The 11873-nt window shown below is 48.1% G+C and overlaps 1 protein-coding gene across 2 annotated transcripts in view; it reads left to right on the top strand.

Moving 5' to 3' along the window:
- Positions 1 to 398: 398 nt before the first annotated feature.
- LOC120107961 (zinc finger CCCH domain-containing protein 14-like) overlaps positions 399 to 11873 on the top strand; it is a 46520-nt gene continuing 35045 nt past the window's right edge. Inside the window, exon 1 of one of the 2 annotated variants that reach the window (XM_039121488.1) lies at positions 399 to 816. Coding sequence is in view for 1 of the 2 variants with exons in the window: in XM_039121487.1 (XP_038977415.1) it covers positions 774 to 816 (43 nt within the window). In the remaining variant the exon portion in view is untranslated. The remainder of the gene's footprint in view (positions 817 to 11873) is intronic. The other variant, XM_039121487.1, reaches the window with a different exon arrangement.

The following is an 11873-nucleotide window of genomic DNA, read 5'->3' as shown; positions in this document are numbered from 1 at the left end:
TAATATATTGATAATATATTAATTTTTATTAAAATTATTTTATATGATTAATAAATATGATGACTACTAAAAGTAGAATATGTGACAAAATTATAGAGCTATTATAGAAATTAGAATATTGATTATATTTTTTATTCATGAGAATTTAAAATACATAAAAATTCATCTAAGATATATTAAGGTATTTGTAGTATTATGTGGTCGGTGATCTTGGATTCTGTACCATACCAAGCAAATTATTCATGAATACCTGAAAATTTTAATTACTGAACCATGACCTACTAAATATATTAATTTTAGATTACTGGAGATTAAATTTTCTAGCATTTGAATCATCGGGATCTTAAATCACGGTGTGATCCTGTTGGGGTTACCAAACGCTCCCTATTAATGTAGGCCATTCTCCTTAAGACCAGAGGGGAAGGAGCGAAATAACGTAGGCACAAATTCTCCCTCTCTTATCGCCCGGGATCAACGAGATACCTCCATTCTTCGCCTCCTCCGATCTTTCTCGCGACTCCAATTCGACCCCTCCACCCCTCCAAACCCTACCCCGAAGACTTCAGAAGGGAACCATAATCTTGAATCCAAATCTGCGTTCGATTCTCTATAAGATCTCTCCATGGAGCCTCTCCCCAAGAGACCCCGTTCCGAGTTCGATGCCGCGGTGCTGAACCCTTGGTTCCCGGATCGCGCAGCAAACGCAAGATTGGGGAGGCTTTCCGGCAAGGAGCGGCGGCTGCGAGCATGAATGCCGGCACTTCAACACCCGGATGCCCCTATGGCTCTGGTGCCGGTTCCGCCATGTTATCGTCAGTGAGTCTTCTTCTTTCCTTCTCTATGTGGAGAATTTGATTGTGCTTGTGCGGTTGTCAGTGATTTGGATGGAAGCACTTGGGAGACGATTATATTAAGTGCCCATGGAAGTTAATTTTCCTTCTTTGTTAGCTAAAACGACACCTGCTTATGCTTAATAATGTGCAGATCTGAAAGTAATTAGGAGTTCGATGTAGATCTCTCAAAAAAATCATAGCCACATATTTAACTGGTGTGTGAGTGTCTGATGGCTTACAAACAGTTAAGATTTCATAATGCTTTACTTTGAGGTAACCATGAATAAGCAAAATCATTGTATGCTTTATGTGCTTTTCATGAAAAACTAATATTACTCTGTTACTTGCAAACTCACACGTGGGCTTCCCTTTGCAGCTCTTGTAATTAATTGTCAATTCACATCTTTGCAGATGAGTTTTTGCTTTCCAAGATACTTGTGGTTTTGTTCTCATGAAAGAGCAAATCTACTATGTTGAGTTAAAGAAAATAATATAGAACTTGAAGGAAGGGCCAGGGCTTTATTTCCTCTGGTGCCTCTATGAAGGAATCATGATACAAATGACCACAAAGAATAGCTCATAGAAGTTTAGTATGACAGCCTGTTTGTATAAGTATCTTCAATTTTGAGGTGGGTATCCTATCCCAAGGGATAGTTTAGTGGAGTCCCACCAAGCATTTTAGGATGGAATGAGGCCTTGGAAACCATCATATCTCAACCTAAGATGGCTTCTGCTACATACAACGAATAGTTAGGTTCCTTGGTTGCATAGGCTAATGAGTTTAGAGAACAAACCATTGTCCAAAAGATGTTTTGTATGAAAGAGAGTGTATGCTTGTGAATATTGAATAGTAACTTGTGTGTGTGAGAGAGAGGGGAAGAGAGAGGAGAGCCGAGATTTCACTCTACTTATGGTTGGGGCAATTAGTTGTTTATCCTCTTGGTTCAAGGTCCTTAATCCCATTAAAGGGTCCTATGCTGTGATTGCCAAGTACTAGTTGTGTATTTGACTTGGTTATGAAGATAGGTATTTTGATGTTCTTAGAAGATATTTAACTAATTTTCTTGAAATTTAAAGTTCACTGTCAAGCTATTGTACTTGGTTTTTATTAATGAATGATTTATTGAGATGATAGAGATATGAATAGTAACAGGTAAGATAATCTAAGAATATCTGGAGGCTTCCTTTAGTCTTATCAAGCCAAGGTCGCAGAGGTTGAGTTTTATGAGGAAAAGTGGAATTTGATAAGTTGAAAACTTTTAAGTTATCCTAGATTGCTCCATATTGTTGTGAGTTCATTAGCTTTTGTGGGTCATGATTGAGATTAAATTTGTATTTGATTGATGGATGGTGGAGATTGTGTAGTCAATAGGTAAAGATTAGGAATCTTGTAGCACATCTTGCTCCTTTTCTACTACGGCAATCTTTGATTAGGATCGGATCATGTTGCTCTTCTTTTTATTAGATAATGCTATTTTGATTGATTAGGTTAAATTTCACAAGGTGATGCATATGTTGGCTTTTACTACTTGATGATTTTGATGCTTGAACATTTAGCTTGTATAGTAAATATTTACTATGATTGTCATGTCTTGACTTTCTAGTTTACTATTTAGTTCTCAGTCTTGGAGGTCGTTCATAGTGATTCCATTATTTTAGGCATGGTATATAGTTGTATGAGTAGGGTATTATGTCATTAGGATTTGCTACATGTATTTTTCTAGAACAAGGATTGAAGACTCAGTTTGTCTCGACTTTTCTTGGTTGCCTTTGACTGATTTGTGATGTCCGTGGTCTTGGGATGGGCCTATGACTCTCAGAAATAAAACGAGGTTGTCCTATTCGTCCCAACTGGGCACATCTAAATGGTGACTGGGATGGTTGATATCCACCATCTCTATCTTGGGATGGCTTGGAATCCAATAATTCACTATGATGCTATTCTTTCTTATCATTTTGCTCTTTTCAATGTTTGTTTGGAGGCTTTGTATGATTGTTTATTTAGGATTAGGAATTTTTTTTTGAGGATATAGAGCTTGGGGTTTATCTTAATCCATGGGCTAAGGCCTGAGAAGATGCCCTATGTTGGACATCATCTAAATACAAGACACAACACGATAAGAGAAGGAAAGAGTGGAAGAAAGGAGTCTAAATACAAGACACACACAATAGAAGAAGAAGGAAAGAGAGGAAGAAAGGAGAGAAGTGCATGCAATGGACATCCATCTCATTTTCACCAATTTATATTTTTCAAAATAATCCTATAGACTTTGAAAATTATGAATAACATCAAATTAATTTAGATATGATTTATGAATGTGAGCCTCATTCTTGTTCATGATATTATTGATAAGTAGTGTTCTATTTAAATTTATTGTTACTTTTGAGATTTTCAAACCATGATGCTTGAAGTATCAATACAAAACCCAAATCATCGGCTGAAAGACTATCTAAAGAACATTTTTAAGTAAAAGAAACTATTTTTCCTAGCAAGTCTTAGATACATCTAAAAATTGTTGATAGTAACAAACAGATGAAAAGAATAAAAAATAAAAAGAGGTATCCTAGTGAATCAAAAGAGATCTCATTCCATCCAATGTTGGATGGCGTACCCTTTTCTGGATACTAGGAACTTGAAGAGTTCTAAATTCTCTCTCTATAAACATTTTCAAATAGTTTAAATTATTGGAGGAAATTGAAAATATGTACACTTTTCTCTATACTTAGGAATAAGAAAATAATGTCATCAAAATTAGGGAATCTAATGTGGTTAAAGAAGTATTAATTCTCTATTTAGGGAATTATGTAGATCATTTAGGATGGCTTGTAATAGCATATAGGCTTAAGGGTGAGGGAAATTAGGGAATAGGCCAGTTTAGTACTTCATGTTGATCACAGAGAACAGGGAAAAAATGAAGTATTAATGAGCATGAATAACTTAAAGAGTTTCTAGTCCTGCCAATTAGTTTATAAGCCTCCTAAGGATGTTAGAGATTCACTCTAGAGGTTGTAAAAGGTCTAATTTGGTACAAAGTTGACCTGTAGACAAATCACAGTCACAATAAGAGGGTTTGAGAATAATTGGGTTCCAAAGAGTAATAGTCAAAGAGAATGATGAGATCAATGTCTGCTGAACTGGGCGAATCGTCCGGTTTGGGCAATGTCGAGCCGACCCAGTGTTTGGCCCGATTCGAGTAGTGCCGAGCCAACCCAGTGTGAAACCGGGTTAGTTCGCCTTATGAATTCGATTTCGACCCTTAATTGGTAAATTGTTGACCTGTAGACAAATCACAGGTTACAATAGGGTTTGGAAATAATTGGTTCCAAAAGGTAGATAGAAAGAGAATGATAGAGATCAATGTTTGCCAATTGGGCCAAACCACTCGGTTCGGATAGTGTCGAGCCGACTTAGTATGAACCAGATCTTCGCCTTATGAATTCGATTCCAGCCCCATACGTCGGAAACCCCTATGGGCTGGCTGGAACTAGTCCCTTACCGATCGGAACCGGCCGGTAAGTGTCCGAACCGGTCGAAATCGATCGGTTCGATGCAGGCTCGGTGGAACAGGCGGTTTGCCCTGAGTCAACCCGGTTCCAACCGGCTTGTTATTTGGGCCACCTGATGTTTTAAAGCATTAGGTGGTTGTTGGGAAGCCTGAGAATGCCTTCCAATAGCAGATAATTGCGGCCGCTCTCACCACCGTTCTCTTCCCAAATAATCAAAAAAATTGCCGATCCAGCAGCTTAGAAGGAAGATCCCAAGTCTAAATCAGGTGTGCTTCCTCTCTCCTATCTCATTTCTCAATTTTTTTAGGGCTTGAAAAAATAGCTCGAAAATTATAAAATAAGAGTTCATGCTAAATTTTCAGTTGGGCTTAATTTATTATATGTTGTAGATCTATGAACGATCTACACGATGACATAAAATTTTTTAATTTTAGTTATATATATTTTTAAAAATTAAAAATATATTTTTGGTTAAAAATATATTAATTTTTTAAAATTAATAAAAATAAAAAATATAAAATTAGAAACGTATTTAGTTGATCTACCTGTTGCTGGAAATTGGACCGGGGGTGGCCGTCGGCTGAGAAGGTGGAGCTCCGGCGAGTCAGTGGGTGGCGTTCCGTCGGCGGGCGGCGTCCTCCATGGGGCCTGCAAAAACCGGGCCGAATTTTCGGCGCCGACCCTCCGATGCCTAAGTCAGACGGGCAAAGATATATGGAGAAAAATATGTCCAGTTTTAGCGTCCAGCCCCCTCTAAGGTGGGAGGGTTTTCCTTTTTATAGAGGGGTACTGGATTACCTGTGATGTGACGGCGAGCTACCGTATGATTGAGCATGTCGCATGAGTTAATGCAGGATCGTGTGAATTAATGCCTCGCCGTAGGAGATTAGGCCGGGGCCAAGGAGTTGTCTGATCAGCGCAGCCGAGCAGATTTGCCGTGGAGGCTTGAGATCCGTAAATAGCAGGGGTCATGCGTATTAATCGTTGAGTAACCGGAGGTCTGCAGAGACCATACGCATTAATTGTTGAGTGAGCCGGAGGTCTGCAGAGACCATGCGCATTAATTGTTGAGTAAGTCGGAGGTCTGCAGAGACCATACGCATTAATTGTTGAGTGAGCTAGAGGTCTGCGGAGACCATACGCATTAATTGTTAGCGGCGGTGGCAGGGATGGTCTCTGGGCGAGCTGCAGAAAGATGTGACCGCGGCGTGGATGTGAGGTCGGGCTTCCGAGGTCGAGAGCTCCCAGGTCGGTACCTGGTTGGGCGTTTTGAGGTCGAGCGTCCGAGGTCGGGCGCCCGGTCGGGCGTCCGAGGTCGGGCGCTTCCGATCACGTGCTGGTGATGTGCTCATGTGCTTTGGGGGGACTTGTATTTCCCCCAACACTACCCTCCGACTTCCGAGTTCGGGCTGCTCGCGAGCTCGGACGTGGGAAGTAGTTGCTTTTATTGCAGTGGTGGGGGCCAGGGAGACTTAAATTGTGCCGGCGCTCCGCGCGTTTCGTGGTGCTTTTAATGAGAGGAGAGGGGCGACGCCCTTTCGTCCTTCGAGGTCGCTTCGTGTAGTGAGCTCATGATGGGGCTCCGGGATCCGACGGGACACTGCCTCGATTCTGTACTCGAGGCACCAGCCCAGAATAAATGCGCTGCTTCGGCTTTCGGGGCCGACATGTGGCGCGATCTGGACGGGAGGCAGAATCCAGCCCTGCCGATCTGGCCATTGGAAGGGTCTATATAAACCCCTCAATCTGGCCTTAAAAAGGTCTCGCTTGGCTGCTTCCCTCTTTTCCGCCGTTTCTATTCTCTTGTTCTTCTTTCTCAGTCGCAACAGAGCTTCTCCGACGGTGCCCAGAGCGATTCCCGGCGATCCCCGTCGTAGGTCACGTCCCCACATTAGTTAGGGGTTTTCTCTCTTCTTCTTCTTCTTCTTTTGTTGTTTTTCTTCCTTCTAAAATGGGTTTTGGTCCGGGTGAGGTCGGGTCCAGTCTGTCGGGGGAGGAACTGGAGCTGGTCCGCACCCGGTTCTTTTTCCGGCCCGGGTTTCATATCGAAACTGCGGGGCCGAAGGACAGGGTGACGCGACCACCCCTAGGTTGGATCGGAGTGCATGTCGAGACGCTCTGGGCCGGCCTGCGGTTCCCCCTCCATGAGTTCGTGAACGACTTGCTGGTGAGTACCAACTCGTCCCAACACAGCTTCTCTCGTGAGGACTATTGTCGGATTTTTGTCCCTTTGCGTTGCGCATGGGATCCGACTTTGGTGAGCGTCTTCCGTCGGTGTTTCTTATTGAAGACAAACCCGGCGGACGGAGAGTGGCTGTACTTCGCCTTTCGGGGCGGTATGTCACTTTTTCGAGGTGCCCCTTCCTCTATTCATGAGTGGAAGGGGAGATTTTTCTTTCTTGCGTCCGAGGTGTCGTGGAGATTCGACCCGAGGTGGGGCACCCCCGGCTGAAGGCCCTCAACAAGCTCTCCGAGCTCACGGCGGACGAGCAGAGGTTCTTGACGCTCTGCGGGGCCTCGGAAAGGATATCAGCCTGACCGACCTCTAAGAGGGAGGCCTTGGTGAAGTCGGCCTGAGTTCGGCGCGCTCCGAGGGTAAGAGCAGTCGTATTGCTTTGCTTTCTGTCTTATCTTGTTTCTTCCTTTCCTTACTTAGAGTTTTTCTTCTTTTTTGTTTCAGATATTCCTCACATGCCGACCAGCAACAATCTTCTTCTCTCGTCTGAAGAGGAGGGCAGCCGAGGCTGGTGGGGCTCTTCCCGAGCCCTGAAAGAAGGCCAGGCCGGCTGCTACTTCCGCCCCTGCCGAGGTGAGGGGCTCTGGGGCCGGAATATCGGGGTCTGCCGGGAGAGGACCCCAGCCACCGAGCGTACAAGCTGGGGTTCTGGGGGGCGTCGGACTCGGCGCCATGTCCCGCCCCCATCTCTCAACGAGCGGGCCGGCCGGTCGTTCGTCTGCGGCGCTCGGGGCCCGAGCGAGCAGGGCCCCGGGGTCTCGGGCGCGTCCCGTCACGTTGCCACGAGCTTAGGCGGGCCCAAGTTCTTCGGGGGGGCCGGAGGACGTTTTGGAAGGGAGTCGGCCGACTCCGAGTCCTCGATCTGCGAGGGTAGCTCGGCCTTCCGGGATGCCGATGTCGCGCCGCGCAGTATTCGCGCGCGATGCTCTCGGCCGACCGGGCCGAGTTCAGAACCCTCGGGCTCGAGGAGGTTGTCGATTAGACATACTGTAACACTGTTCGGGTAAGCTGCCTTCTCATTTTGTTTTTTAGCTATCGGTATTCCCTTCATTTTACTTATCGTTATTTTTCCTGCGCATGTCACGAAATCGATACTCTGGTATTCATTGCCTCGGAATGCCAGAACGAGTCTCGGCGATTCCAAAGACAACTGGAGTCAGCCGAGAAGAGGCTTGCAGAGTCGGAGGCCGCGTTGGCGGAAGCCATCGCGCGGAGGGAGGCCACTGAGGCCGGGCGGCGAGTGATCGTCGACGAGCTCGAAGAGGAAAGGGCCGCCCACACTCTGGCGAGATCAGAGCTGCGCGCCTCCGAGGCGCGGCTGGCTGAGGCTCGCTCTGAAGCCGCCGGCCACAAGTACGAGGGGCAGAGTTCTCTGCCTGAAGTCGAGCAGCTTGAGGCCCGAGAAAAGAGGGCACTCGAGCGAGCCAAGAATGCGTGGAGCTCTTCAAGGAGTCGGAAGAGTTCCGCGACATGCTGGAGGAGGAGACCGTGGACGGGTTCCTCCGAGGCTTCGAGAATTTTCGGAGGCAAATGGCGCGATACTGCCCCCAGCTCGACCTTTCGGGGATCCGTCCAAGATCGGGGTTCGGCGCGGAGAGCGAGTTCGACCTGCCCTCGGCACTTGAGGACCAGGGGGAGGCCGCCGAGGACCGAGGTCGAGGGAGAAGTTGCCGAGGCTGAGGTCGGAGGGCAGGTCGCCGAGACCGAGGCCGCCGAGGCCGATTAATCGCTCCAGTAGCTCCCGCCGGGGAGGTCGCCGGGGGAGTTTTCGAGATGCTGGCGGAGTTTCGACCGAGCCTGCCGTGGAAGGTTTCCGAGCCGAGTCCCGTCGAGGGCCCCGAAGTGATCGTCGTGGACGACCCCGACACCGATGAAGCCGCAGCCTCCTGAGATTTTGTCATCTTTTTTGCCCTTTCCTTTTGTTCTCTCTTCTTTTTTTTTTTTAAGCGAGGTCGGCCTCCAAACCTGTTGCAGGGCCGATCTTTAATTTTGTACTTCGGGCCTTCGGGCTTTTATCAATGAAAGAACTCCCTTTGTAAATTCATGTCTACTTTTCTCTTTCTCGCGTAATGGATAAGCCTTTACTTTAATCATCTGAGTTGAATTCTTTCCGGCGAATTCCTCTAAGTGTTCGAGCTCGGTAGGCTCATAGACCTAGGTTCGGATCGTGTTTACTAAGCTATCAAGCTTAGGTCCGATAGGGATGGCATTTGGGCACCGAGCTCAGATCTTAGGAAAATTCACCAAGTCTTTGAGCTCGGCCAGGTTCGTAGACTTGAGTTCCGCAGGCTTGAATTCCAACCACGTTCGCTAAGTCAAATTCTCTTCAGTGAATTTCTCTAAGTCTTGGGACTCGGCTAAGTTCGTAGACTTGGATTCCGTAGATTTAGGTTTCGATCGCGTTCGCTAGGGAAGGCTCCAAGCTTAGACTTTAGGAAAGTTCACCAAGTTTTCAAGCTTGGATTCAAATCTTGCCAGGCCCTTGAGCTTGGCCTTCGAATTTCTAAGGCACTGAGCTCGGGCCCTAGGACCCCGGAGGGGTTTGTTAGGCCTTCAGATTCATCTTCTAGAATATTCGGCCAAGTTTTTGAGCTCGGCTTTTTTGGACGTAGGTTACAAAAAGTTTTGGGGTCGGTCTCCGAGGAGACCGTGGACCAAAGTCGAGTTGCCGTTGGGGCCTTCGTGGCTGTTGGCCTCGGGCTTGGTCGAGGTTCCGACGAGTAGAATCGGAACCTATGGTGAGTGCCTTGGCCCTTTCGAGCTCGACCAGAGTACCAATGGTCGAGGTCGTCATTGCAGACTGGCGTCGACTTTTCGATGTTTGGGCTTGGCCGAGCCCTCATTCGGAGGGGTCTGTATAGGCTAAAATGGAGATCACAAATGGGGAGAGCGTGCACGGGGTCGATGGGCCCCTGATCCATGGTCGACTCACGGCATCCCGACCTTGGTCGAGGTTTTTGAGGGAGATCGAGTCCAAGCTCGACGTCGTCGTGGCGAGGTGTTCCAGACTTGGCTGGGCATCCGAACTCGGTCGGGCATCCGAGCTTGGTCAGGCATCCGAACTCAGTCGGGTTTTCTGAAGATCACAAATATCCCAATATCAGGAGAAGCACGAAACAATTAAGGAGAGTTATGAATAAATTGTCAGGAGAAAGAGACAAGAGTTGCGTTTTCAAGTGTTGTGGACCCCCTGGGGGGAGCTACTGATAGTATATCCGGAGGTTCTCGGAGTTCCAACTTCGTGGGATGAGGGTCCCATCGAGAGACTCCAACTTGTATGCCCCGGGCCGCTGCACTCGGGCAATTCGGTATGGTCCTTCCCAATTCGGGGCAAGCTTTCCGCACTCGGTGGGCTGAGAAGCTTCAGCTCTTCTGAGGACAAGATCTCCTGCCTTGAAGAGCTTAGCTTTTACTCTGGAGTTGTAGTACTGTGCCCTTTTTTGTTAATATCTCACCATGCGAACACGGGCTGCCTCCCTTGTCTCTTCGATGAGGTCCAGGGTGCCCCTGGGTTGGGATGAGTTGGAGGCTGTGTCGTAGTGTTCCACTCTTGGTGAGGGGGTTCGATTTCCAGAGGGATGACAGCTTCCGTTCCATATGCCAGGTTGAAGGGGGTCTCGCTGGTAGGAAGTCGGAATGTGGTTCTGTAGGCTTAGAGGATGTTGTAGAGGTCTTCGACCCATTGCCCCTTGGATCGGTCGAGCCTGGTCTTGAACCCCTGAAGAATGGTGCGGTTCGTCACCTCGATCTATTCATTCGTCTGTGGATGGGCCACCGAGGTGAAACGGTGATCGATGTCGAGCTCGGAGCAGAATTCTCTGAAGCGGACGTTGTCAAACTGACGGTCGTTGTTAGATATGAGGATGCGGGGGAGTCCGAATCTGCAGATTATCGACTTCCAAACAAAGTTCCGCATCTTCTGCTCGGTGATCCGGGCCACAGGTTCGGCTTCGACCCATTTGGTGAAGTAGTCGATGGAGATGACCAGAAATTTTCTCTGCCCTGTAGTTAGGGGGAATGGCCCCAGGATGTCGATCCCCCATTGGGCGAATAGCCAGGGGGCACTGATCGAGGTCAGCGGGGCCGAGGGCCGTCGCTGGATATTGGCGTTCTGCTGGTATCAGTCGCACCTTCGGACGAAGTCTGTTGCGTCCTTTTGGAGTGTGGGCCAAAAGTATCTTTGGCGCAAGATTTTATGAGCCAGTGCTCGGCCTCCCAAATGGTTTCCGCTTATTCCTTTGTGGACCTCTCGCATGGCATAGTCCGCCTCTGACAGGCAGAGGCATCATTGGAGAGGAGAGGCGAAAGATTTCCGGTAGAGTTTGCCTTCATATAATATGTATCGGAAGGCTAAACGCCTGACTCGCCGAGCCTCGAGTTCATCATTGGGGAGGACTTCATTTTGTAGATAGTTGACGAGCTCGTCTCTCCAGCTCGGTTCAATTTCGATGCAGAGGGTCGGCTCAGGCGCCTCAGTGCTGGGCGTTTGGAGATATTCGAGCATTGTTGCCTTAGGAAGCTCGCTCATGCGGGAGGTCGCCAGCTTTGACAGTTGGTCTGCCCTTGAGTTCTCCGTTCTGGGGATATGTTGGATGTTGAAGGAGCCCAGGGCAGATATGAAGTCCCGCACCTTTTGGAGGTATTTCTGCATTGTTGGTTCTCTGGCCTCAAAATCTTCCAAGACCTGGCTGACGACCAGCTGGGAGTCACTGAAGATCCTTAGGTCCTCCACGTTCAGCTCCTTCGCCAGTTTGAGCCCAGCGACGAGCGCCTCGTATTCTGCCGCATTGTTTGAGGCAGAAAATTCGAGGCGTAAAGCCTGCTCTGCGACCACCCCGTCCGGGCTGGTGAGGATGAGGCCTGCTCCGCTACCCTCCGAGGTCGAGGAGCCATCCACATGTAGAGTCCATGGTTGCCTCGGGGTTTCCATTGCTGGCGCGGGTGCAAGCTCAGGATTATCCGGCAAGGTACACTCCACAATGAAGTCAGCGAGCGCCTGGGCTTTGATTGCTGGCCTCGGACGGTATTCAAGGTCGAACTCCTCGAGCTCGACTGCCTACTTCGCTATCCTTCCGGCGTGATCTGTCTGCTGCAAAATTTGCTTCATAGACTGGTCGGTCAGTATGGCCACAGTGTGGGCCTGGAAGTAAGGTCGGAGCCTCCGAGCAGAGGCGACCAGGGCAAAAATTGTTTTCTCCAGTTTAGAGTATCTTATCTCAGCATTCCTCAGGACCCGGCTGGCGTAGTACACTGGTCTTTGGAGCTTGTTCTCTTCTCGGACCAGGACCGAGCTCACC

This window comes from Phoenix dactylifera, unplaced genomic scaffold (genome assembly GCF_009389715.1).
Source record: "Phoenix dactylifera cultivar Barhee BC4 unplaced genomic scaffold, palm_55x_up_171113_PBpolish2nd_filt_p 001093F, whole genome shotgun sequence".
In the NCBI taxonomy this organism is placed as follows: Eukaryota; Viridiplantae; Streptophyta; class Magnoliopsida; order Arecales; family Arecaceae; genus Phoenix; species Phoenix dactylifera.
Note: the sequence above shows the minus strand (reverse complement) of the source record. Positions and strands in the feature narration are given on the sequence as shown.